This window comes from Syngnathus typhle, linkage group LG20 (assembly GCF_033458585.1).
Source record: "Syngnathus typhle isolate RoL2023-S1 ecotype Sweden linkage group LG20, RoL_Styp_1.0, whole genome shotgun sequence".
Lineage (NCBI taxonomy): Eukaryota > Metazoa > Chordata > Actinopteri > Syngnathiformes > Syngnathidae > Syngnathus > Syngnathus typhle.
Window position 1 is genome coordinate 5,290,084 of NC_083757.1, and position 25,430 is coordinate 5,315,513.

The 25,430-nt window shown below is 45.0% G+C and overlaps 5 protein-coding genes across 5 annotated transcripts; 2 read left to right on the top strand and 3 right to left on the bottom strand.

Annotated features, from left to right (window-relative positions):
- Positions 1 to 48: 48 nt before the first annotated feature.
- Positions 49 to 2,105, top strand: nudc (nudC nuclear distribution protein). Its single transcript, XM_061266795.1, has 9 exons — positions 49 to 247; positions 488 to 565; positions 635 to 847; positions 934 to 1,008; positions 1,103 to 1,213; positions 1,282 to 1,476; positions 1,546 to 1,629; positions 1,715 to 1,833; positions 1,898 to 2,105. The coding sequence occupies exons 1-9, from the start codon at positions 173 to 175 to the stop codon at positions 1,947 to 1,949; spliced, it is 1,002 nt and encodes a 333-aa protein (XP_061122779.1). The 5' UTR covers positions 49 to 172; the 3' UTR covers positions 1,950 to 2,105.
- Positions 2,106 to 5,334: 3,229 nt separating this feature from the next.
- On the bottom strand, positions 5,335 to 7,712 carry tbxta (T-box transcription factor Ta). Its single transcript, XM_061266775.1, has 8 exons — positions 7,456 to 7,712; positions 7,048 to 7,312; positions 6,843 to 6,977; positions 6,705 to 6,766; positions 6,383 to 6,444; positions 6,142 to 6,315; positions 5,937 to 6,063; positions 5,335 to 5,820 (listed from the first exon to the last, which is right to left on the bottom strand). Exons 1-8 carry the CDS (start codon positions 7,680 to 7,682, stop codon positions 5,556 to 5,558), a joined length of 1,317 nt encoding a protein of 438 aa, XP_061122759.1. The 5' UTR covers positions 7,683 to 7,712; the 3' UTR covers positions 5,335 to 5,555.
- A 5,267-nt stretch (positions 7,713 to 12,979) lies between these two features.
- Positions 12,980 to 14,666, top strand: LOC133144246 (cathepsin K-like). The gene is made up of 7 exons (XM_061266803.1): positions 12,980 to 13,143; positions 13,226 to 13,348; positions 13,439 to 13,585; positions 13,784 to 14,008; positions 14,110 to 14,275; positions 14,346 to 14,448; positions 14,540 to 14,666. Exons 1-7 carry the CDS (start codon positions 13,024 to 13,026, stop codon positions 14,637 to 14,639), a joined length of 984 nt encoding a protein of 327 aa, XP_061122787.1. The 5' UTR covers positions 12,980 to 13,023; the 3' UTR covers positions 14,640 to 14,666.
- Positions 14,667 to 14,772: 106 nt separating this feature from the next.
- LOC133144208 (synaptic vesicle glycoprotein 2A-like) lies at positions 14,773 to 22,430 on the bottom strand. The gene is made up of 13 exons (XM_061266746.1): positions 22,347 to 22,430; positions 20,071 to 20,716; positions 19,800 to 19,980; positions 19,577 to 19,728; positions 19,389 to 19,522; positions 19,235 to 19,324; positions 19,050 to 19,157; positions 18,751 to 18,839; positions 18,525 to 18,689; positions 18,301 to 18,434; positions 17,877 to 18,083; positions 17,579 to 17,738; positions 14,773 to 17,498 (listed from the first exon to the last, which is right to left on the bottom strand). Exons 2-13 carry the CDS (start codon positions 20,672 to 20,674, stop codon positions 17,315 to 17,317), a joined length of 2,208 nt encoding a protein of 735 aa, XP_061122730.1. The 5' UTR covers positions 20,675 to 20,716; positions 22,347 to 22,430; the 3' UTR covers positions 14,773 to 17,314.
- Positions 22,431 to 23,134: 704 nt separating this feature from the next.
- Positions 23,135 to 25,405, bottom strand: sf3b4 (splicing factor 3b, subunit 4). The gene is made up of 5 exons (XM_061266778.1): positions 25,304 to 25,405; positions 24,609 to 24,737; positions 23,822 to 24,520; positions 23,543 to 23,704; positions 23,135 to 23,471 (listed from the first exon to the last, which is right to left on the bottom strand). The coding sequence occupies exons 1-5, from the start codon at positions 25,335 to 25,337 to the stop codon at positions 23,296 to 23,298; spliced, it is 1,200 nt and encodes a 399-aa protein (XP_061122762.1). The 5' UTR covers positions 25,338 to 25,405; the 3' UTR covers positions 23,135 to 23,295.
- Between the last annotated feature and the right edge of the window lie 25 nt (positions 25,406 to 25,430).

Consider the following 25,430-nt stretch of genomic DNA (forward strand, 5'->3'; position numbering starts at 1 on the left):
CATTGGTTGTCTTAACGTTCAGCTAAAATGCCTCCCTCCGATTGGGTTCCTTCGAAAGAGGCGGGGCTTGTTTCCAGGAAGTGACTACCGCAACACAGCCAAAGCGTGCCTCGTTTTTGATCGTTTGTTATTGAATCGTTCAAATTTCTACATTGATCCACGTTGAATAATAATGGGCGACGACGAGGAGAAGTATGACGGGATGCTCATGGCTATGGCGCAGCAGCATGAAGGCGGAATACACGAGGTACTGATGTGGACGCTCTGTGATTCGAGCTAACGTAACGGTGAAGCTAATATGCTTAGCCGGCACACCGCCTTGAAACGCACATTAAAGTCATCTATATTTCATTAAATTGTTTAGTTTATTTATATTTTGTCTGTGCCATTGAGAATAAAATTGAATTCAATTTGATAAGGGAAAAAAGGTCAGCCATTTTGTTCAAAGTATTGAAGTCATAATTATTTAACTGTCTTCTGTCTCCAGTTAGTTAATACATTTTTCAGTTTCTTACGGCGAAAGACTGACTTTTACACCGGCGGCGATGCAGGTGCCGCAGAAAAGGTGAGAACGGTTCGCAATGAATGTGGTTTGGTCATCACATTACTTTACAACTAATTTTTGTCTTCTTAGCTTGTCAAGGATGCTTTCGCCCACCACAGCAAGATGGCAAAGGAGGCCCACCGGGAAAAGCAGAAGAAACAGGAGAAGGAAAAGAAGGAGAAAGCTCAACGGGCCGCCCAGCTAGCACAGGAGGAAGAGCGCAAGAAGAAGAGTCAGGAGGCCCCAAGGATTCAGGAACTTACTGACGAGGAAGCGGAGAAACTTCAGACGGAACTCGATGAGGTACCTTGAGGTTTCCTGTCCTCCTTTGTCCCTTTCGACCTCATCTCTCTTGATTGTCTTCACCACCATGTTCCTCCTGCTTGCAGAAAAAGAAAGATGAGACAAGGAAGGAAACTGAGAAGGTAGAAAAACCAGTGGACAAAGAAGATAAAGATAAGGGGGTAAGACCCATCTACACTCACTGCCAAAACAATAAATACATTTACAAGACTTGACAATCTTGTATTATTCATATAATTTATTTTGCATGTACAGTCAGACTCAGAGGAAGAGGACGAGAAGGACAAAGACAAACTAAAGCCGAATGCAGGAAACGGCGCCGACCTGCCCAGCTACAAGTGGACTCAGACGCTGTCTGAATTGGACGTGAGTGCCTCAAGCTAAAAGTTCTCGATGAGCAAAGTCGCTCTGAACACGTGTTCTCCCGCCCGCAGCTGACGGTGCCATTCGACTTGAAGTTCCGCGTCAAGGGCCGAGACGTGGTGGTGGACATCCAGCGACGCTCCCTCAAGGTGGGCCTGAAAGGACACCCGCCCATCGTGGTGGGTCAGCTCTTCAACGAGGTGAAGGTGGAAGAAAGCTCCTGGTTGTTGGATGACGGCAAGGTTGTTGTGGTCCACTTGGAGAAGGTGGGATCGCCTTCCTTCTTTCTTGTGAAGGAGCTCAAACAGTGACTGACCTTTGGTGTTGAATTACAGATTAACAAAATGGAGTGGTGGAGCAAGGTCATTGACACGGATCCGGAAATAAACACCAAAAAGATCTGCCCAGAGAACTCAAAGGTGACATAATTTTCATGTGTGCAAGTAAAATACAGCCGCGGAGTTTATTTAGAATTGAAACTATCTGCATTTGCCTGTGGCGCAGTTGTCCGACCTGGACGGCGAAACGCGCGGTATGGTGGAGAAGATGATGTACGACCAGCGGCAGAAGTCAATGGGCCTGCCCACGTCCGAAGAGCAGAAGAAGCAAGACATCCTGAAAAAGTATGCTTGTACTTCACCAAACCTCCTCTAGGGGGCAGTGCTAACTGGGCTATTCTTCCTGCAGGTTCATGGAGCAGCATCCTGAGATGGACTTCTCCAAAGCCAAATTTAGCTGAGATCTGCAATGGGTGTCCACGTGTGTATGTGTGTGTCCACTGTGATGCCTGGCTGGACCTCAACGTGTCATGTTTTCATTTACATCCAGGTATTAAGTTGTAACTCTGTTTGCATGGTGTTTTTTTTTTTTTAATAAAGCGCTGAGGTCAACTATTTCCTCTGGAATCTGCTCATTGATTGATTATCACCACACGAGGGCACTGTTCCTTCCTAAACTTTATTTTTGACCATAGGTGAGCAACTTATAGCACATAGTAAATCAAATAAAATGAAGATTTAATTTCACAAACACGCTAAATTCAAGGGGTACATATTTAGCAAATTTCAGGAACAAAAAGATCATTTGGCCATGATGAATTTGATGGCTTCATTATATTTCAAAAGTTGGCAATCTTAAAACTCTCAGAAATTAAATCATACAAACTTGAATAACATTACACAGATCAAGTCATTTTTCCCCTTTTTGTTTATTTAAAAACGCAGCTTTGAGTTGGGCGTCCATCCCTAATATATCGCACACAAACAAGAGCACGCTTTCCTTCTTTCTCATGTGAACGCCACCGTTGACATGCGGTTCCCAACCCGCCGTGTTTCTCCCAACGAGTTAAAAGTCGTGTTTCTCACTCTTGCGCACGCTATCATGCGGCACTGCTAAAATGTTACTCTCACCTCCGCAGCAGTTTGCTTACAGTTGATGCGAGGGGGCCAACCTCGTTAGCTTACGCCGGCGAGCAAGTGTTCCTCGTGTGAGAAATTGCACTCATGGCTCCAAAACACGCCTCGGACATCTGTTACTTTTGCAATTTTTTTTGTTAAAATTCAATTGAAGGAATTAGTTATACAATTCTTTTTAAAAACACTTCCAACACACAAACTCTAATAATAAACACTAATTGTTGCGCATATAGGTGAAAAGTACTTTGGTGCATCACCATTTTAATACAGTTCTAGAACATCTCTGTAAGAGGCAAGTGTGCCTAATGATTTGTCGGGTAAGTAACGGGATCACATGACACAAATCACGCAATATGCAATAATATCGGAGAGACTGGGCATGAGGTGGTGCAGGGGCCCGATGGTGGGAAGGATGGGGAGGCCTGGAGGAGGGAGGGTGCTGTTTGAGGGCACGAAGGAGGCGGTTTCTCTGAGTCCACTCAGCTGAGAGCAATGTCTCACCAAGGTAGCAGAATTTGTTCATTAACGAACACACACAGACATCAGAGAGACGGGCCCGAAAAGGTTCTGCAAACACACCTCCCCGCCCACCGCGCCTCAGAGTATTCCAGCGTACCCTCGTAAATCTCCTGACTTTTTTTTTTTAAACCATAGAAAGGTTCTACTGTTGGTGAAGAAGAAATATATACTCTAATGTTAAGTATGGGACAGCAAATGGGCTAAGTGATGTCATTAATCCTATTCAGACACCTTAAAACACCAGAAAATAAATAATGCAACAAAAGAACAATATTGTATTTTATTTAAAAAAATATCCAATAGTAATTTAAAAATAAATTGGTTTTGCGCTGTAATTTCACTGTCTTCGCTTTGGGCCACTAGGGGGCAGTAAAATGGGGGATTTTTATTTAACTTTTTTAGTCAATTTTTCGATTTTCTTAAAATCTCTAGTCTTTTTTTTTTTTTTTACTGAATCTGACCCCACAGCTAACTTACAACCATAAAAAAGTTATAATGTTGGCATAGCTTTCGTAAAAAAAAAAAAAAAACGATTCTAATATTATATTAAGTTGTTTGTATTTTTATTTTTTGTAAAGGTCCGCATCCTTAACATGTGCCCACGTTGGGCCTCCACACGTGGGTGTCAGACACACTCTGTCAAAGCATATATTTGAAACACACACACGCGCACACTTCCAAGTCAAACTCCCAATTGACAATTAGAGAAGACCAACACAAGTCCGAGGAGATAGGCCATCTTTTTTTTTAAGGGACAAAGGCTTCCATTTGAAACGCATACGCAGAGCTCGGCCTTAACTGCAGCTGGATGTTTACAAGGCCAGCCTGAGCAAAGAACACTGGCAAACATCCTCCTCACAAAGTCGGGATGATTGCTCTTCAACATCAACACACAAAATGCAGTTAAATAAAAGTAAATCTTTCCGTAAGTGTGTTTGTTTTGTTCTTAAAGGAACAGTACATCCATTTTTGTTAACTCTCAGTCTTCAACAGAGGTTCCACAATTTGACAGACTTTTTGCAAGACCTCCCTTCCCCTGCCAGCTGCAGGTCACATTGCTGCTTCACTACTGTTTGCCTGTGGCCCTGTGACCCTCCAGCCTTCATTTGCACCTGGGTGAGGACCACTCCATCATTTGCTGCCCCCCCACACCACCTCTTCTTCATCTAAAGGCCTGACACTCAAATCACACCTATGACATCATGCAGCCCCCTCAGGTATGCACCGGACCACTCGGTCGAGTCATAACGGCTTCTGGCTGTCAGTCAACCTGAATGTATTTGCTCGATGTCTTTCTCACTGCAGCGTTAAAGTAATATTTGTAATTATGAGTCATGACAATTTAATTTAGCTTTTGTAAGAGATTGTACAAGTGGGCCTATTATTGACACTGTACAAAAAAATAGGCTCTATTGGGGATAGTATTTTTGGAAAATAATATGGAAACTTGTAAACTTTGGGGAAAGGTTTTCATACAAGTAAATTAACAAAGTCACCAGCAGTTTAGAAAATTGGTCAAGTGGATAATTTGCGACTCACCCGTTTCACATGTCTTGTCTGTTGGGTGTGGGTCGAACGTAGCGAGGCTCCAGAGTCTTCAGAAGCTCATAGAAATTTTCTTTTACAACTGAAGTATTGTTGTATGTCCTTGAAAACGCCATTGTTATATTCTGGGTTGGCGGGCAGTTTGCCGGTGGTACCGAGCGCCTGCCTCCGGGCTGAAGCGAACCAACAGGTGTCAGCGCCGGGTGAGGGTCTTCTGTCTCGTTCAACAGTATCGAAAATGTATCACGTTTTTACATTTACTTCCACGTAGCAAGTCCATTTGGCTTTTTTCAGTTCTTTGCTGTCGTAATGTCGTTTAAAATCCCCAAAACGTAGTGACACCCGATTTCAGTGTTCCCGCCATGTCGTTCCAATTTGCTAGTCTCGCGTTGTGACGAGATCTCGTGTGAAAGGAAAAGTCACATGACTAACAGGGAAACTGATTGATTAAAAGGAATAATTATTGAGTTTATGAATCGATATCAGTTAATGAAAAGGAAAATTAATTCATTTTGTTCAACTCAATATTCATATCTTTAAAATTTCACCCATTTCTTTTTGTGAATCTAAATAAACAGTGTTTGTATAATATCAAGACTGGCAAATGACTGTTTTGAATTGCTATTAAAAATACAATGAAAGACATTTTGGAGTAAACTGTTTTTAATTTATTATTTAATGACATAAATAACAACTCACAGTGAGTTCAAATACAAATAATTATGTACATGTGCAGGGGGAAGACATGCTACCCCTCGCAAGGAAGGCACTTAAATCCGAAAAGGCACGATCACGGCGAGTTAATTTAGTCTATGTACAAAGATATACACTTGGATGTTAGTGGGAAAAAAACAACGGGACCCTCTTCAGTAGCTTTGTGCCACGGGCGTCCACGAAGCCGTCAGCCGGGCGATGGAGCTCTCGAACTGCGCGTCACCCACCCCGACGCCCACCTCGCCCAGACCTGGGTCGTACATGGAGGACGGTGACGAGACTGGCAGCGAGGACGTAAGGCCCGTGTAGGAGGATCCCCTCAGAAACTGTGAGGTCAAACCGCCCGGGATGGAGCCCGACGCCGAACCCGACGGGGTGAGAGTGGTGCCCGCCACGGACCACAAACTGGGGTACTGACTAAATAAGCAGAAATGTAGGGGTCATTTTGATGTGATCTTTCATTCCCCCAAAAAATGCACTGTAAAGAAACTCAAGAAAAATTCAATTTTTTTTTGTGGTGGGTTTGGGCTCACCTAGAGTTGGACGTGGAGTTGGTGGTGTGGGACAGGGTGCCCATGCCCGTGGAGTTTGGGATCTGGAGGGCGGACCAGCTGTCGTGGGTTGGGGCCAAGGTACCAGAGGTGTTGTCCATGTAGTTGTCTGTGTGGAGAAAGATGCAAAACCTGATCCATCCATCTTGGATTTTCAATAGAAGAAGGAAAGTGCTCAGGATCTTACTGGTACTGGAGGTGCGGTGGGGGTAGTGGCTGGGGTACGGGCTGGCCCGGTGGCTCCTCAGGCTCGAGTAGCGCTCGCAGTAGGAGCCCGACGAGTGGCCCGCCGTACCGCTGAACTGCGGCGGGCTGCTGCTGGGGCAGATGGGACTCTGGCCCGGCAGGAACCAACCTCCCACTGTCGGATTAAATCCATTAACTATTTGTGTTGTTGTCTTTTAGAGTTTTGGATTCGGGAGACTCACGTTGGGAATAGCCCGACTGCTGGCTGTCCACGCTATGATCGGGCATGTCCTTGTGATCACTCCTAGAATACAGAAGACAATTTGGTTTAAATTTATAGTGGTTCACACAGGCCAATGAAATTCGAGCTAGAAAGAACTGCGTCTGTTGAGTTGAACACAAAGCTATTATTCCGTTGTTTGAATGGCAACATGTGTATGCAAAATTTAATGTCTTCTGCCACCTAGTGGAAATATATATTGCTGTATGTTGTAGGTGGAGATGGATTTAATGGACTATTTAAATGACTTGGATATTTTAGAGACACATTTATCCAGGTCCTACCTTTCTTTGGCATCCAGGAAGGCCTTGGCGAAGGGGTTGTGCTTTATCTTCAGGGCTGTAATCTATCAAATATTTTTGTTTCTTATAAGCATTTTTCATTTCCAACATTTTTAATGCTGCTTTTTACTACTCCCAAACCTCTTCATTCTGGTAAGCGGTGACGGCGATGAATTGTGTCTCTGGGAAAGACTGGCTGCTGATCATCTTCTGGATGCCTCCCACCTTTACGATGTGTATTCTGGGCTCATATTTGTGTAAGGAGTTGAGCATAATCTGCAAAAATCAAGTGTTCGGATCACAACTATGCTCATTATTTTACTATTCTACTCGGTCCCCTGCTTACCTGTCCCCCGCCGTTGAGTTTATTTGACAGCTTGACTTTGCTGAAGGACACGGGCGCCTTCATCCAGTGCGCGCCGAAGTTGGGCGAGTCCGGGTGGATGTACACGCAACTGGGGCTCTGCGGCTCCGGTTTACCGCCAGGCACCCACTCGCCGTTTACGTACTTCCAGCGGTTGTTGTCTGCCGCCACGAAGTCCAGCAGCACCGAGTACATGGCGTTTGGGTCAAGGCCGCTCACACTGGCCCTCAGCACCGGGAACATGCGCCTGCGGGGAAACCATAAAGTTTGTTTTTTGAAAAGCATAATTGCTTTTTAAGGTCGTGTAAATACCGAAATAAATTAAATTAAGCGTGATTCCCTCGCTCAATGACCGTTCGTAAAATGTGCGCAGGAAAAATTCGTCCCTACCGTCCCGTTTTGGTCACAATCATCTCGTTGGTCAACTCCTTGAACTTGTTCCACAAGTCGGCGTCCTCCAGCGACAGTTTAATATCCCTTTCGGACGCGTCGCCCTTCTCGCTACCCTTCTGGAACTCGCTCTCCACGGCGCTCAGGAGGTGTTCCAGCCGCTGGTCCGGGTTCGAGGACGACGATGAGGAAGCGCTCATATTTCCGCTTGAACGACACACACTCATACACACACACACAAGCGGATCCCAGCAAAGTTTCTGCGTACTGAGTGAACACACGCGCAAGGCCTCATGATTTTAAGGGCCCCCGGGGACCGTATGGGGGGGCTGGGGGGCGTGGTCTAAGGCGCGCCTACCTCGGCCTCCCGACAATCCCAAAAACCATCTATACACCTCCACATTTTCCCAATTTAGTTTCATAATAGCAAATAGCGAGGTCCTTTAAGAAATACGCGCATTTTACGCACGGGGTTGAGTTTCACAGCAGAAATGAGTGCGAGAGTCTTGCATTATTTAGTGCGCAAGCACGGCCGACACTTGAGACAAAGGAAAAGGAAGCGAGCCGAGAGAGTGTTGCCTTTGAACTCGGTTGTATATTTGCAAATAGTGCTAATCTTTTGTTGTCTCAAATCCACATGGGAGAAAAGTAAGGAGGCCAAAGGGGGGTGCGTTTACTGACTTGGGCCATTAGTGCTTGGGCCTGCATGGCCTGCAAGTGATGCCCGTATTTGCATAATGGGCCTATATGTGTGCATCCTGCCTCACTCACGCTCATATGCAATATTAGATATTATTTCGTCACTGCAAAATAGTTTCAAATTCTCATTTTAAAAAATCTGAATGGAATTAATATAATAATTACACTTTCCACTTGAGTTGTTTAAATTCTCTTTATTACATTTTTTGTTTCTGTACAGTGTTATTTTTTTATGGAAAAAAATGGAAAGTCAAAATATTGTGACGGTTTGAAATGCTAATTCATTCCAAAGACTAAATAAACAAAATCCTAGTCAAGGCACCAACTCTATATTTTCCCATCTGAGTGAATCATGTCGTGTTTCAATGGTCGTCTTCCTGCCTGCGACTTCCACTATCATGTACTTGGAATTGAGTTGAGGGGGCTGTGGAGCACGACTGCCGCTTTACTGCACCACTTCCTCCACTTCTACGGAGGCCGTAAATATAAAGGGGACCTCTCACACCTTCGCATCCCGTACCCCCATGCCCCCGTTTCAAAAACTCCTCCACTCTGTGAGCTTGTTTTTTATTCTGGTGACATGACAGGAAGGACGTGTTCGACTATCATCGGAACACACACGTACGCGCACTTTCCGGAAGCTAGCAATATACATCAAAGCTGAGTCACATATTGCCATGGCAAAACCCCACCCGCCCCACCTCCAAAAAGTTCCCATCAACTGTTACTTGTTTTCTCTACACACCTGGAAGTAGGATCACCTCCCTCAAAAAGTTGTTTACTTAAGTGAAAAGCTACCTGGAGGTTTTCCCTTCACATTTCTAGAGACTGGAGGGTTAAAGCCTTGCGGAATGGCGGCTCTTCGGGCAAGCGGCAGCAGCAGTGTCACCTGGGTGCGAAATATTGCAGAGGTCTGGTGCTTGACAAAGAGACACTCATAAGCATGCATATTTTCCAGAGTACTCTGCCGGCCGGCCTAAATAAATCAGCGGGATGAGTCAGGACCCTCAAGATGGACAACGGGTACAAAAACACTCCGCGGCTACAAAAGACGCTGGCCGCGGAAAACACAACTCAGTTTAGAACGGCGTTTTGTTCAATGTTGAACCCTTCCAGGGCCGTAGCTAATATTTTTAAGAACTGAAGCAACCCTTGTTTTTTTTAATTAGATTTTTGTTTACTATGACTGTAAGGAGGGGGGGGCGGGCAAAGGTAACACTGCTCACATCCTCAAAACACACACAGTAATGTGGATTGAATCCCCCACCCCGACCTTTCGTCTGTCACTTTTGCGTTTCCACTTCAAGTTCAGGAAATCTAAACTTAACTCTTCTTATCAGGCAGCCCCTTTGAAAGGGATAAAAAGAATTAGTGGGGTCAGTAATTAGCCCCCCGCCACCCAATGCCGGCCCCCATCTCGGGTCCCCGTGGTGGGACCCTCGGGACCTTTGGCATGCTAATGACGCCGGCTTCGACTTTTTTTTTGGACTGCTGAGGAAAAAGTCTAATGTCAAAGCATTGACGAGCAATTTGAATTATTATTGACACAGGAATCAAATCGATACAGTGTATATGATATCGAAAACACTATCAAGCAACAAAGACAATTGACTTAAATTAAAGTTAAAACATTGATAAATACTTTACAAATGTAAAAGAAAATAGAATAATATAAATGATATCAGATATATAATTTGCATGAATAAAACCTCAATCAACTCAGGCTTGCGTAACTGCTATTTTTGAATTTTAAACATTTAGGTCATCACTGGAGAGATGAATATTTTTAATAACTGCATTATCGGATTAACATGCAAAGTTCGATTAAAGTCGATGTATTTTCGTGCCACATTTGTAGGTGTGTTTTGCCCTCTGTTATTCCCCCTGTTACTGTTGCCTGATGTAAATATGAGCAGCTGAAGTCAGCAGACACCAGTGTGTGAGAAAACACACAGTTAACCCCCCCACCACCCCTTACTGCACCCCCCCCCAGCTGTGTGCGCACACATCTGCAGCCATGAGCTCACACTTCGGGGGCCCGCATGACGCGATGGTCCAAGAAGACATCGGCAAATATTAGCAGATATTAATCACGACTGCACTTTTATATCATCTCACCAGTGGGAGTGGTGTGGTTGGATTGGGTGGGGAGGGGAGGGGTGAGTAGAGTCGGATCAAAAGGCCACTTTGCACTGACAAACAGTAAGTGTTAAAGCACGAGATGATGAAGGCGCTGGCGAGCGGCCGAGGTTATTTACTGAGAGGACGTGCGACTTGAGAGCCGCCACCTCCAGCGGCACTTCCTCACCTCTGCAAATGCACAATTAAAATGAGAAGGTCACGCAACACGCCGGCGCCTCCGCTCCCGCAGACAATGAGCTGTAATTGGGAGACCCTGTTCCTGCAATTTCACCTAATCTCCATGCATTGAAAAGCCAAAAGAGATTTGGGCCAAAATGGCAAATTTCGTGATGCAAAGGGGAGGCAGCCAGAGTCTGCCAGGGCCGTAGCAAAGAGAATTTGGGATGTTTGTGGATGAGGGTGGGGCGGGCCGTACGGCGCACCGTAAAGCGGAGGAGGTAAACAAAAGGGGGCCGGCCTGCTTTTACTGCCTTCCCACGCCAGCTGATTGAAAAGTGTTACCTGGAATATGGCGAGTGATCTCCCCCCCAACCAACGTGAATGCAGGCACAGGGTCCCAGGTGTACAAACAGCAAACAGTTGGGGGCACATCAAAGGCTCTCATTAAAAGACAATAGATACATCGGCCCCCAAGTTCCCCATCTGCCCTGCCCCGCCCCCTTTCACCATCCCCACCTATGTATTGCCACCGTTGTGTTCAAGTACACGCAATGAGAATGTGTGCATCAAGGGAGTTAACCAAATTTGGTAAGCACGTTAACCAATCATACTAATTTATTCCACATAAATGAAAATTCAGCAAAAATTTAATATTGCCTTTAGAGCCAGGTATAATTTTTGACTAATTATTATCTAGGGTTTATTATGATTAGGATTTTTTTTCAATACTTGATACTATGTCCGTCCCGAGAAAAGTTGATGGGGACGATGCAACGTTCTCTGCAGACGCGGCTTTGATGCAGGACCACCTCTTTGTAGTGGAGGCCTGGAGATGGCTTGTTAGTCAGTAAAAGTCACAGCCTTCAATGGCCTCCTCTAACAGGAAGCAGTTTACACGGTGACGCTCAACCTGCCCGTGGCCCTCTATTGCTCCCCCCCCCCCCCGCCACAAGCCCACCCGAGGGACCCCGCATCCCCACTTTATTAGCATTTCCATAAGAAAGGAGAAGTAATTACCCCTTTTCTTCTACTGCCCCTTCATCTTAGACTGGCTCCTCACACCGCTTCCTTTTTCCTTTCAAGCAGCCACTCACACTCTGCCAAGTCGAGGCAGAGTTGAGACACAAGTACAAATAAACAACTGGTTGCACAAGTGTGCACACCCTCTTATAACTGTGTCTGTAATTAGCCAATTACATTCGAACGCAGCGCACATCACCAATTGAAATGCTTTTGACTGACACTAAATAAAGTTCAGATGTTCTAGTCGGCTTTTCCCAACATTTTTTTTGTCGTCACATCTTGCGATGTTTGAATAGATGGCTTATCTTGTCTTAGCACATGTTGAACGTGTCAAAACGTGCGTGATCAAAGATCAAAATACGAGATCCGAACGTTTGACGGCCACCTGGGAGGTGAGCAACATCTATGCCGGAGGCCATTTCTAAAATTCAGTACCTTCTGGTGCCGCCTCGGCGGTCACGGCACGAAGGTGAAGGAGCTGTCAGGAGGGGAGGGTCCCCGGCGGGAACCCCCGGGTGAGTGCAAGCGTTTTAAGCGCGGCCCCATGCCGACACAGACAAAAGGATCGGGGCCCAATCACCGTCTGCTCCTTTGTTGCAGGGGGAGCCAGCGAGGCTGGGAAAGGGCCGAGGACGTAGTTGCTGCTCTCGTGGATGCGGCAGCAGACGCCCCCGGACCTCCTAAACCACGTTTATTTGCTTTGGAATCTGCTTTTTGCAGGTGATAGTAAAGGTAGCACATTGCTCGGTTCGGCCTTTTTCTTTATCAGTCCCCCCCCCCCCCCACACACACACACACACACACATACACACTCAATAGCCTTTATGCATTGTATTTATCTTTTATAATTTTTACCTTATAGGTTTATTTATTTTAGTGGCTTAATATAGTATTTATTTATTATTAATTTATATTTTTGGTAATATCTTAATATACTGTATTTATGTTTAGTTGTGCTATGATTAGTTTTATTTATTTATTGTCTTATGGGATTTACTATTTAATTGTACTGTATTAATTTGCAGATATTTCTAGAAATATTTATTTTTATTGTATGATTAACAGGCTTGATTTACTGTGTTTTAGTATCTTACAAAAACTTAACACTGGCAAATTCATCACTTCAGAAAAATCAGAATGAGTCCTTATTAGCCTATTTTCAAAACTGTTTTTTCAAAGCTGTCACAACATTTTCTCTTTTTCCAAAAGGTGGCTCAAGCACATTCTTGGCACTCTACTGCCACTCACTGTCCATGCTTTGAAACTGACAAAGCAACCCCTTCATTTAAATGAAGTGCATAATACCTCAAATTTTTATAGGAAAATAATTGCCTTGTAAAAATATTTAAAATATTTTATAACATAGAAAATATTGAATACAAATGATTAAAAGTAAAAAAAAAAATGGTGACGATGATGTCATCAGCCTAATTGTCTGCAGGTGTTCAGCAAGCAGCCAACTGAATAAAAAGGAGTGTTTGCACCTCCTGTGCATACCTGCTTATCACCACCTCCTCCTCTGGTCAGCTCCTAACTCAACCCGCCATGTTCCGAACCCTGCTCTGCGTCATCCTGTGGGGAGTAGTGGGGTCCAACATCAGCCCAGCTCTGGATGGACACTGGGAGCTGTGGAAGAAGGCCCACAATAAAGCTTACTCGCATCAGGTTAGAAGTTCTTGTCACGTTCTTAACTTTGCATGTTGGACTCCTGTTGCTGCTCAATAAGGTATTGTTTTGGCGTGTTAAGGTGGAGGAGTCAGGTCGGAGGCGCATTTGGGAAGGGAACCTGCAGATGATTAACATCCACAACCTGGAAGCTACCCTGGGCCTGCACGCCTATGAGCTGGCCATGAATCACCTGGGAGACCTGGTAACAAGATTTCCAATTAAAGTTTAATTTTATAAACTGTTTCAATAATTGGGCAAAGTTGATGCCAAGATATGATTTGTGTGTTTGTAGACCAAAGAGGAGGTGAGCGGCACATTCACTGGTATGGTGGTGCCGTCTGACCTGGAGAGGATCCAACTGAATTTTAATTGGGTGCAAAGCGTGCCGTCATCGGTGGACTGGAGGAAGCATGGACTGGTGACTGAAGTCAAAACGCAGGTGAGACCTCTGCTCAATGAAAAATCGTGACTTCAAATTATGATTATGCATGGCGTTGGTGCTTTATGATCCTGTGTTTTGCTGCCCCCTTGTGGAGACTAAACACAATACATTTGTAGCAGTTGAGTTATTAATAACTATATAAATATAACTTATTGTATGGATTTTTTTTTCTTCCTAATATCAATTTGTGGGCAGGGTCACTGCGGCTCCTGCTGGGCCTTCAGTGCTGTGGGGGCGTTGGAGGGCCAGCTGAAGAAGAGAACGGGTAAACTGATGTCACTGAGCCCCCAGAACCTAGTGGACTGCTCCATGGACTTTGGCAACCATGGCTGCCACGGCGGCTTCATGACCAACGCCTTCCACTACGTCAAAAAGAACGGCGGCATCGACTCGGACTGGGCCTACCCTTACACGGCCAAGGTGAGGGCGGAGTTGTCACGAAACTGGTCTCATTTGTCAAAGACCTGAAGGCTCTTGGTGGAGGTTGGGGTTGAAAATAATGTGTCAATTTGCTTTGTCAGCGTGGAGAGTGCATGTACAAGCCCCAGGATCGGGCTGCCAACTGCTCAGGTTACTCGTTCGTCCCCAAAGGAGATGAAAACGCCTTGAAGGTGGCCCTCTCCAACGTGGGCCCAATCTCGGTGGCCATTGATGCTTCTCACTCTCATTTCCACTTCTACCGCCACGGTGAGTTAACTTAAATGTCTCCTGAGCCCTCACTTTAAACTTTTTTGTTTTTGGTGTGGGTGCTCATTAGGAGTCTACGAGGACCATGCATGTAGCCACAATGTGAACCACGGCGTGCTAGCTGTGGGATACGGCACTGAAAAAGGAAGAGACTACTGGCTGATCAAGAACAGGTCTGATTTTTATCCATCTTTGATTTTTGGACAACTAACATCTTTTTTTTTTTTTTACTTTTTTTTTTTTTTTTTTCCCTGACTGCGGTAGCTGGGGTGTGAAATTCGGTGACCAAGGTTACATCAAGATGGCTCGCAACAAACGGAACCAGTGCGGAATCGCACTCACTGCCTGCTTCCCGATCATGTGACCTTATTCTGTATGACATTTAAGCTTGTTTTAAGAGTTCAAAATAAAGTATTTGTATATGAAGGAGGTGTGTTACAATTTAGTGACACCATTTGCACAGAAATACTCCATTCACAAAAGAATGACATCACCATTTCACGTCAGCATCACCAATATATTCAGATTCAAATACTGAAATCACCAAGAATTCATTTTGCATTTACAAAACAAAGACAACACGCCATAAAATTTGCGTACAGGTATTTTTCCCCCCCCAAATTATCCTGAATGTTCCACAAATTCCATACTTGCACATACAAACACCAATATTTTTCTTTGCCTTTTTTTTATACGGTACATTGATTCTTTGAACAAAACTCACATTTAAAGTACGCTTAATAAAAACGAGAAACTAAAAACCAATCGTAACAAAATCGCACTTTGTTTCCTGACATCGGGAATGTAATTGTGTCCACTGCGGGTACGTATAAATATGTATAGCATAATTCAATATGTACTGTATGTATATTTAATTAGAACTCTACACTATAAACTTTTTGGGGGCACTCTTTGGATGAACGGGAACAGGCAAGACTTAACTTTGCCCTGCCCTAAGATGTTTGACCTGGACAGGTGTAATTTTATCAGCATTCAAATAGCTGACGTTGGAATCCTTTTAGACAATTTGTTTATATTTTAAATTTTGTCATTACATTAAATCATTAAAGAAATCTAAATGTATTTTGAATGCAATATATTTCAAATGTTTACATGTGTTTTAAATAGATACAAATATTTTGATTGTGTTTCATATTTCATGTTTGTCACTCAAAACATTTAAATATTTAATTTACACATTTGAAACATATTTTAGATGTGTAATGGAAACACATTCCAAACTTGGGATGTTTTAAATATTCCCAAAATACTTGCATACATTTAAATCACATTGCAAGTTAATTTTGAATATTTTTTATCATTAAAACATATTGCATATGAACTTAAAATCTATTTGTAATATATTTATATATAAAACATCTTCTAAAAAAAATATAAATGGAAATATTTTCAAACAATTTTAAATACATAAAAATGTATTTAGATCTTCCTAAAACATTTTCATACATTGAAAACATATTTTCAATATTAAACATATTTCAAACGTATAATATATTTGATAAAATAAAAATCTATAAACCAGGTCAAGGAGGAGTAGAGTCACCACTTTCCAAAAACATACGTTTCACCAATGTAAAAAAAAAATCCCACTTTGATCAAGAACAAGAACAGCAAGCAACAGACCGATGTCATCGCAATCATCGGCGAACAATGTGGAAAAAAAAAATCAAATGAAATAAAACGCTACTCGTCGCGTTTTTAAAGACACAAACGGCCGGCACACAAAAGACATCCCAAAAAGTCAGACAACACGATACAAACATGCGCCACGATCATTCGGCGAATTGAGTCGCCCATTTTTTTAAGCCTCTTTTTTTCCCCTAAATTCATCGAAAAAAAAAATCTACTGGCAAAAAGAGCACCCGGGTCTACTACATTAAACAGCATATAATGTGAGGTGGAGTTCCCCCTCTTCTCTCTCTGAAACTCAAAATATAGTTGTGGGATATTATTTTTGCACATGAACTTATTTCTTGCAAAAGTGGACGTAAGGGGATTTTGAGGGCTGGAAATTTTCAAATTTAAGTTGTTAGCTTAGCTTGGAAATGAAACCGTTAGCCTGGATTCTAACAGTCAAATATTTTTGATACGGTTATTTTTGCACATCTTTAGACAATTTAGGCAGAACTGGGTGTTTTTTGTTCAATGTTTTTACTTTAAAGCTCGCTGTTCTCCTACACAAACACACTTTTCTTCCGGGGAAAATGTCATGGATGCACACGAAATTAAATCCTTAGTCGTTGATTGTCCGCACACAAATTGGATGTTAACCATCGGGGAAATTATAATTCTGAATTTACATGAAATATTTTGTGCCTTATTCATGTTTTCATCACTCATGCCGTAATTCTTCTTTTGGCCCAATTTGTGCTTATGACTAGCATGAATGTCTGGGAGAAATAAGCAGAACAGAAGTGAGGACATTGAAGAATTTAGTTGCAAGAATTTGCCTCAAAATGGCCGCTTCAAACAAAAATGTTCAAATTCGGGCAAGGGTCCTTGAGATTTTTTGTGGCTCTTGTTATGATAGACACACCAGCCAAAATCCATGTCAATCGGACACATGTATTGGGATACAGAATCGGCCATTTTGGATTGAGGTAATGGTTTCAGGCAAGTCAGCTGCTTTAAAATCCTGAATGAAAGCATTCATATGAGTTGGTGTGATGATGTGTGTTTTTTTTAAATTATGTAAACTCTGCCTACTCTGTACATTCTGCTTTTCAGAACCAATCGGCTATAATTCTTAGTTAAAAAAAGAATTATGGAATGACGCAAGTTTTCCCTCACTCACTCATAACACATGCAAAACACTCACCTGCACCATAAAACAAATGGGGAGTCCCCTAAGGTCGAAACTAATCCCCCCCAAAGAAGATGATGTCATCCACATTGAGGAGCATTCTGGGGCTTTCGAAAAAATGGCAATGCGGTGTTTGTAAGAGGCGGCGCTGGCACTCGGCCCCGCACTGCCTCGTCCGGGTGCTGGCCCGCTCACCTCGCTGATGCCATCGGTTCCTACTGCAGCACCTGACCCCGGGTTTCGGGCAACTTTGTGGCGAGGAAGCTCCCTGCGGCCAGTGCGCCGGCGGCAAACAGAATAGGCATGGCTTTGGTGATGCCGACAAAGGACTGGAAGATGCTGATGCCCAGTACAGCCGCCAGCTTGCACAAAGCATTCAAGAATCCAAACGCCGTGGTCCTGAAGGCAACATGAAATATGTAAATGCCACGATCAAAAAAGCGTTTAGTAGTCCTTGATCACAGAGGAAGTGATGTAACCTTTTATCAGATGGGTACAGCTCAACGGTGATGACATCCAAGGCGTTCCAGGAGGCGATGCTAATCCCACCGAAAAGACACAGGAGGGCGATCATGCCCGACTCGCTGTTGCCGAACATCAGGAAGAAGCAGCTGATGCACGAAATGACGCTGGACCCCGCTGCGTGCATTAAAAAAAAAAAAAAGATTGAAGCAATTGTTTGTAGCATTATAGTTACATTGATGTTAGCCATTTGCATTCTGTTAGCTTGAAGCTAATCCACTTTTTGTGAGATGATTTTAGTGTCATTGTGCTTACCCAGCATCCGCAAACGACCAATTTTGTCCATGAGCAGAGCCGACACGATATTGCCGGGCAAAACGGCCAGCGTTCCCAGGAAGTTGACGAAGTAGATCATGTAGGCGTTGTTGAAGTCGTCGCTGAAATCCAACATGCAGCCTTCCTTGTTGTGTAGGAAGGTACTGTTCACCAATTTGGAATCCACAAGCCTGTACTTGAACAAATCTGACAGTACACATATAACGTTTAATTCATCACACTGGAACTTGCTGTGTTTCCCAACCATTAAAAAAAAAAAATAGAAATTTCCCACAATATTTGTAAATTCACCTAGGCTGGCTGTGTCGCCGTGGCAACAGCTTGGCAACACTGTCGCCAGAGTAACAGCCAACGCAACCGTGACAACGGAGGTTACAAAAGCCGGCGTGTTTGTGTGTCGTACCCGTGTTGTAAAACAAGCTGGCGATGAAGGTGCAGTTACGGAAGACCGTGTGCGTGGACGTGATGTCTTCAAAATAGCACTCCTCAAACACGGAGTCCTCAAACACCATCGATTTCATCTTTAGGTTGAGGAACCTAAAGGAGCAAAAGTTTGTTGTATCACAAAAATCTGGCATTTGAACAAGGGTGTGTAGACTTTTGATCTATGTGTTAAAAGCTACTCACTTGTCGTTGAAGTAATAGCCTTGGCGGTGCACCTGGTTCTCCAACGTGAAGTTGAAGGTAACATGCTCCACGCGTTCCTTGCTGAAGGTCTTGGTGCGCGAATCGTATTCCTGCTTCTGGATGTACTTGATCATGTCGGGGAACCAAACGGTCAGGCCGTAGTAGCTGCCACAAATCAATTATTTAATCACTCAATCAATACATTTTGATTCACAAAAACGGTTACCTGAACGACATGCTGAACCAAACAGCCATGAGCATAAAAGTGGTCCGCTTGTATTCCGGGCTGAAGCAGGCAACGATGTTATTGCGGATCTGCAGGAATCAAGGTGTAAAATGCATGCCGAGACAATAGGTGGCGCCATAACTTTGAAATGGAAGCTCGATTTTAGCCAATTGAAAGGCGAGATGGAAGACATAAGGAGCAGCTTGGAGGTTTTTCATTCCTGTGCCATCAATGCTAATTTCAGTTAGCGTTGGTGGATCGTATCCCGGCGATAAACAGGTTTATTTTTTCCAGCTCACCTGTTGGGAGAGGCTCATAATTTTGAGGCGGTAGCGCTGCCAGACAGGCGTGTCGGTGCCACCTTCCGCCAGCTCGTCCATCTGCTTCACTGTCTTGATGGTGGTCACCTTGGATAGGAGAAAAAAAAGTTTCAAGAACGTGTGTGAAGGACGGCATCAAAAACGTTCCATAGTGATGCACTCACGCTAAAGACTTTCTCCGGGTGTCCTTTGGCTCGCATGTTGGTGTCGTGGACTTGCTTGAGGATCATCCAGCCTTCGTCGTGTTTGCCGTTCTGGTCCCAGATAAAAGCCGAGTTCTTAACCGCTCAGCTTCAACTGAGCAAATGACTGACTGACCTCCAAGTAGAAGCGCGGACTCTCTGGCATGGCACTAAGAGCGGCGATGGCGGCGACCGAGGGGAAAGCGCACACCAGCACGAAAACACGCCAACTGTGGAACTGGTAGGCCGAACCCATCTGGAAGCTCCATCCTGAGAGAATACACAAAATAGACACTTCTTTTCCCAAAACATCGTGCCACTCACCGTAATGCGGAATGATGGCCCAGGCCATGGCCGAGGCGTAGATGCCGCCGATCATCCAGAACATGCAGAGCCAGCTGAGGTGCTCGCCTCGCTTCTCCTGGGATAGAAACTCCGAGTAGTAGGAGAAGACGATGGGAATGGAGCCTCCGATCCTGACACAATTGCAATTTCAACCAATTATTTTTTTGGCAACTTACAATAAATATGTTTGTGTTTTTTTTACCCGACGCCCGAGAGGAGCCTGCAGAAGAGGAAGGTGCTGTATCCCTGCACGAAGGACGAGAAGAAAGAGAAGATGCTGTTGATGGACAGCGAGATGAGAAGCGACTGACGGCGACCGATTCGGTCGGCCAAGGCGCCCCACAGGAACGCCCCCACCATCATCCCGAAATAGACAATCAGACCTGAGGAGGAGCACACAGCAATGGACTGTTATTGGACTCGTCATCGGACACTACAATAGGTACACTTGCACAATCCAGGGAAACGCGTACCCAACATGCTCTTGTTGGGCTCGGACAGACACATGTCCTTCTCGGCGCTGGGCAGGACAAAGCCCACCACGAAGATCTCCACGCCGTCGGCCATGAGCGCCAAGCCCAGCACAAAGTAGAGCGTCCACTGGAACTTTCCGTGGCCGCACTCCTGCAGGATGCTCTCGTACTGCTGAGCCAGCTCCTCCTGGTCTTTACGCCTCTCCGCTTCGGAAGCCGCCACGTCCCGGAACTGCTGCGGAACCGAGCCGGGCCCGCCGGCCAGGCTGCCCTTGCCCGATTCGGCCCGGGGGATGCCCTGGTACTCGCCCTCGTAGATCTCGTCGTCCTCGTCGTGACCCTCTGTGGAGTCGCTGTGCCCACCCTCATCGTCTTCGTTGGCTGCCTGGCTGTCGCCGCGATAGTAGCCGCCGCCACCGCCGTCCTGCGCTGGATAGTCGTCATCCTCGTCTTCCTCGAAGCGGCTGTAGGAGCGGCGGCTGTACTCGTCGTTGACGCGGTCCACGCTGCGGGCCACCTTCTTGGAAGCCTGACGCTTGACTTCCTTGGCGATGTCTTTGGCGCCTTTGATGAAGGCCGTCCGGTTCTGGTAGCCGTCCTCCATTTTGTGAGGGGACGCTTGGCTTTGGTGGCAAAAGTTCACCGACTGGAAGGGATGGCAAGATTAGAAGTGAGCCGTACAAAAAAACATTTCTTTTCTGGTTGAAATCAATGCTTAGTTGCAATTTTGACCTATAGGGGGCAGAGTTTGCTAGGTCAGCCTTTGCTACAAAAAACTAAAATGGTGCTTTGGTTCTAAATGCCATGCAGGAGGTCAGTGCTGAGTCACTGTTGTGACTGGAAGTGTCTAAGTGCGAACAACACAATGCAGTAAAGACTCCCCAAAGAAAAAAAATCATTGGCCAGAACAATAACAAAAAACATTTTAGACCTAACCCGAACATAACCTTATGCTAGAAGAAAATAAAAGATGAATTCACTTGTGCATTGTATTAATTTCTTTCCTGACTCACCCACTACATTTGAACAGGTTTTAACATCACATACAAACAACGCTGGCCTCCCGGGTGCTACAAATGATGGGGGAAAAAAAAAAAAAAAGAGTGAGTGGCCAAATCGTCTCAGGAGTGAGGCGCTAAAAACAAGCCAGGCATGAAATGGATTGTTCATCAAAGCCTGCCCAATCGTGTGTATAATCATTATATCTTTCATTTTCTGTTTTTTTTCTTTTAAATAGCACAAACACCAAAAAGGGGCCCAGTCGTGTTATCACAATAGCCCAAAAACATTCAGCATTGTCTTTTGAGGTCTGACAGGTGGTGTGAGGGTCTTCGGTCAAAATATCATGTGTGCCCAAAAGTACAACCCTCTAAGGACATAGCAAAACAATAGATGTGTATGTATTGTTTTTAAATATGACAATTAAAATTTTGGACAGTTTATCTTTGTGAGGGCGCACTGTTTGACTGCATCTTGTGAAAAACTTAAGGATGGAGGACAGATTGATGGAGAAACGATTGACCGGCAGACGCACTCAAAATAAACGTTTCACAAATTACGTTGTAGCAAATAAAACTATGATTTCAGACCGTCCCTGAAGGCAACATGAATCTTTTTTTTTCTCCTGATGGGGCCATTTCATTTCAACCTATGCCAAGACTTAAAAGATATGTAAATTTTCAAATACATTTTTATTTCTATTAAATCGTAACATGTTACACCTATAAACCACAACCCAATAAATAAAGAGAATTTCCGAGACATTTTAAACAGGTTCCCTCGTGCTCCATTCAAGGGAAATGAGCATCGCATCGCCTCCATTTGTACAGGTCGGGAAGAAAAGGAAAAAAAAGACTAACCTCACAGCACGCACGCTTGCTATTATTATTTGCATTGGCCTCTCTCTCGCAGGTGCAATTGTGCAAATAAAGCCTCCGGTGCATTCATAATGGGGAGGAGAGTAGGGGAGGCGGGGAGGAAAGGAAAGAAGGCCTCTGTTGCACAGAGAAACGGCAACCACAACGCCACTCAGATAGGGGAGCGGGAAAAAAACACGTCAAGAAGGCCAATTAGCTGATTTATTGCGTGGAATCAATGGAAATCCGCCCAACTGGAAAGCTTGTCACGACCCGCAGTACACCCCCCACTCCCAAACACACGTTCACAAAAAAAAAAAAAAAACGCGTTAATTGTTGCACCCTTCGCGACTGTTGCAGCAAGGTCCAAAAAACGAGTAAATACGTGAAAACGTGACGTTTTTTCCGCTAAGTACTCACCGCGCCTCTCGGGCTTCAGAGGATGATGTGGTGGTGCTGATGAGGAGGAGGAGGAAGAAGGAGGAGGCTTCTGCTGTGGTGGTGATGATGATGAGAGGAGCCCACGCCTACACGCAGTCATTATGAAGTACCCCCGCCCCCTCCCTCCCTCCTAAAAAATACACACATTGTTGCACGACACGACTTGACTATATTTTCCCGGTATCTGTTTTGACTTTTTTTTCCCCCCAGCGACTTTCTACTCACATTTGAATTTATGGTTTTGTATGCTCCTCTTACTCCGAGCATAAGTCAAAACTATTCTTTAAATAATATACAGTAAAAATATAAATAAATGTACAAGCGGTACTCTAGATTTATAATAGTTTAAACATGTGTTGCTGATATTCACCACGAGAGGGCGGCCGCGCACTTCGAATTATCCGTCCACTATCAATTCATTATTATGCAGTCCAGCGCATTACGTGTACGTGTATTTTTGCCCCGCAGCTGAGAAGAACGTGTGCAGTACAAGCGTACTAGTTTACGGTACTCCATCGGCTATGAAGTTACAATGGTTTAAGAATGTGCTTCAGATATTCACCACGAGGGGGAGACAACGCATTCCAACACATCAGTCCATCAATTCACATGGTTATGGTCCACTGTTAAGAGTATGTGTATTGAATCTGCACTTTTGTTAATTGCAAAAAAATTCTAAATCAGAGTTTTACTTGGTATCGGTGGGTACTCAAGAGTCAAGGACTCGTATTGGTCACAGTCTGAAATAAAGTGGCATTACACATGGATAGTACTAAAGGTTTTATTCGAGAAGGGTCTTCATCTGTACAGTGACCCACCTAAAATACAAAGCTATTAAAACAATCAAACCTTACAAACAGCACTTCATTCTTTTTCTTTAACAAAATGAGAGAAATGAAAGTAGATGAAAGAAACAATTTGTGAAGTATTATGTTGGCATGGGTGGCCTTATGGGAACCCGAGGTGGTGGGACTGGCGGCCTGGGTGGCATCGGTGGTGCTCTCTGGAACCCAAAGGGAGGAGGGCGAGGCGGGGCAGCGCCGTAGCCCGGTGGGGGCATGGGAGGGGGCGGAGGTCCTCTCATACCGGGCGGCATAGGGTGACCTGAGACAGAAGGGAAGCCAACGTGTGAAAAAACATGATGGCAGCGAGGAAGGGGCAGTTTTTGGACGTACCCATGGGAGGTCCGTAGGGAGCTCGGGAAGGCATGCCCATGGGGGGCGGCGGTGGCATGCCAGGAGGGAGCGGCGCACGGGCTTGACTGGAGCCTGGGGGAGCGGGAGGCGGTGGCACCATGCCGGGAGGCGCTGGAGGGGGCATGGGCATCTGAGGCAGACCTGAGGGATGCAAATGGACAAAAAACTGCTGTTAAAGGATAAAAGTCCACTTCAAATGATTATTCAGAACTAATTTAAACATGAATCAAATGTAAAAGAAATTCAGGGTGACTTTACCTCCATGCATGGCGCCGTGCGGGAAGGGCGGCGGTCCGGGAGGGTGGCCGCCCACCTGCGCCTGATGACTGTGATGCATCGCCATACCGTGCGGCATGCCCGACATGGCGCCCGGCGGCGGCATTGGGGGAAAGACGCCAGGAGGCGGCATCCCGCCCATGCCCATGGCCGCGTGTCCCAACGTGGTCAACACGGGCGGCGGAATGGCCTGCGGAGGCGGCGCGTCGGCGAACAGCTGGTGGGGCCGGTCGGCCTGCGAAAGCGGGTTCTGGGCGGCCAGCAGCCGCTCAGCGGCTGACCCGTGTCGCTCACCCTTGGAGTCCTTCTTGAAGGCGTAGGAGACGGTGATGGGCCGGTTGCACAGGTACTGGCCATTCATGGCCTCGATGGCGGCATCGGACGCGTCGAAACTGGCAAAGTTGATGAAGGCGTAGCCCTTAGAGTTGCCCGTGTCAGGGTCCCGCATGATCTTGGGTGTCTGCAGGATCACCCCGAAGGCGCTGAAGGTGTCGTAGAGCAGCTTCTCGTCGATTTCCGAGTCCAGGTTGCCGATGAAGATGTTGGCGCCCACGTCTAGATTCTTGTTGTGTGCCGATGCCTTGTTGACGCGGATGGGCTTGCCATAAAGTTTGATCATGTTCATGATTTTGATGGCGTAATCTGCATCTTCTTCGCTGAGGAACTCCACAAAGCCATATCCTAAAACGAAGGAGATAATCAACTCGTGCAAGGTTCTCAGTAATTACTAGTTGCAGCCACGCATTTTCTTTCCGATATTTGTGCATACCTTGGTGTTGGCCTGTCACCCTGTCTTTTGGCATGTGTGTGTTGACAACAGGGCCAGCTTGAAGGAAAAGCTCCCACAATAATGGTTCGGACACTTTCTCATCCAGCCCGCCCACATACACCGTGGCATCTGTAAAATTCAGAAAAATACAACTTAATTTAATATAACTTTGGCGTAGGTACCCATTGCATAAATGGTAAAAGCATTAAATAAATACATAACTACGTCAGATGAACCTACATAAAGACAATTAAATAAGCTGCCAACCTAACTTGCGCAAATTATGATTTAGTTTTTCATACAAGACGTTTTTGCACAAAAAAGTGACTGAATTGAGCTTTTTCTCTTGCCGTACTTCATTCCCAAGCCCCTCTGTTAGCTAACTAGCCCGCTAGGCTAACCGCATCCATTAGCACTATCTTACTTACTTACCCCTAAAAGATACCTCAAAGAATATTACAAACTAATGTAATTAACAGCATGTAAAGTTTTATCAGACACCACATCGGATAAAATTAAAGAATTAGCTAAATGTGGAGTTACGACGACAGTACAGCACATGCTTGCTAGCTACAATAGCACGGCAATGGAAACGAACGGAGAGCATCTCAATGGACGTAAAGCAGCTGCAAAAAGCCACATATAGTAAAAATACCCTTTATTGCAAATAGCTTGCAAAGGCTTGATTGAATTACCTTGATTTCTTTCGGAAATTGGTCCCGCTGCCATGTTGAATGAACAACGCAGTGGGGAACCGCTTGAAGATAGCCCCGCCTTTTCCGGATACGTATGCGGAAGTTAACACGTCATTTAAAAAATGTA

Excerpts from the sequence above, each read along its gene's own strand:
- nudc (XM_061266795.1), top strand. The coding sequence starts at position 173 with ATGGGCGACGACGAGGAGAAGTATGACGGGATGCTCATGGCTATGGCG. Across the intron at positions 248-487 it reads ATGAAGGCGGAATACACGAG|TTAGTTAATACATTTTTCAG; the intron begins GTACTGATGTGG and ends TTCTGTCTCCAG. Across the intron at positions 566-634 it reads ATGCAGGTGCCGCAGAAAAG|CTTGTCAAGGATGCTTTCGC; the intron begins GTGAGAACGGTT and ends TTGTCTTCTTAG.
- tbxta (XM_061266775.1), bottom strand. The coding sequence starts at position 7,682 with ATGAGTGTGTGTCGTTCAAGCGGAAATATGAGCGCTTCCTCATCGTCG. Across the intron at positions 6,445-6,704 it reads TTCCTGGATGCCAAAGAAAG|GAGTGATCACAAGGACATGC; the intron begins GTAGGACCTGGA and ends TCTGTATTCTAG. Across the intron at positions 6,316-6,382 it reads GCAGTCGGGCTATTCCCAAC|TGGGAGGTTGGTTCCTGCCG; the intron begins GTGAGTCTCCCG and ends TTAATCCGACAG.
- LOC133144246 (XM_061266803.1), top strand. The coding sequence starts at position 13,024 with ATGTTCCGAACCCTGCTCTGCGTCATCCTGTGGGGAGTAGTGGGGTCC. Across the intron at positions 13,144-13,225 it reads ATAAAGCTTACTCGCATCAG|GTGGAGGAGTCAGGTCGGAG; the intron begins GTTAGAAGTTCT and ends TGGCGTGTTAAG. Across the intron at positions 13,586-13,783 it reads TGACTGAAGTCAAAACGCAG|GGTCACTGCGGCTCCTGCTG; the intron begins GTGAGACCTCTG and ends ATTTGTGGGCAG.
- LOC133144208 (XM_061266746.1), bottom strand. The coding sequence starts at position 20,674 with ATGGAGGACGGCTACCAGAACCGGACGGCCTTCATCAAAGGCGCCAAA. Across the intron at positions 19,523-19,576 it reads GGCCATCATTCCGCATTACG|GATGGAGCTTCCAGATGGGT; the intron begins GTGAGTGGCACG and ends GTATTCTCTCAG. Across the intron at positions 18,084-18,300 it reads CAGCTTGTTTTACAACACGG|ATTTGTTCAAGTACAGGCTT; the intron begins GTACGACACACA and ends GTGTACTGTCAG.
- sf3b4 (XM_061266778.1), bottom strand. The coding sequence starts at position 25,337 with ATGGCAGCGGGACCAATTTCCGAAAGAAATCAAG. Across the intron at positions 24,738-25,303 it reads AATTTCCGAAAGAAATCAAG|ATGCCACGGTGTATGTGGGC; the intron begins GTAATTCAATCA and ends TGAATTTTACAG. Across the intron at positions 23,705-23,821 it reads GCACGGCGCCATGCATGGAG|GTCTGCCTCAGATGCCCATG; the intron begins GTAAAGTCACCC and ends TGCATCCCTCAG.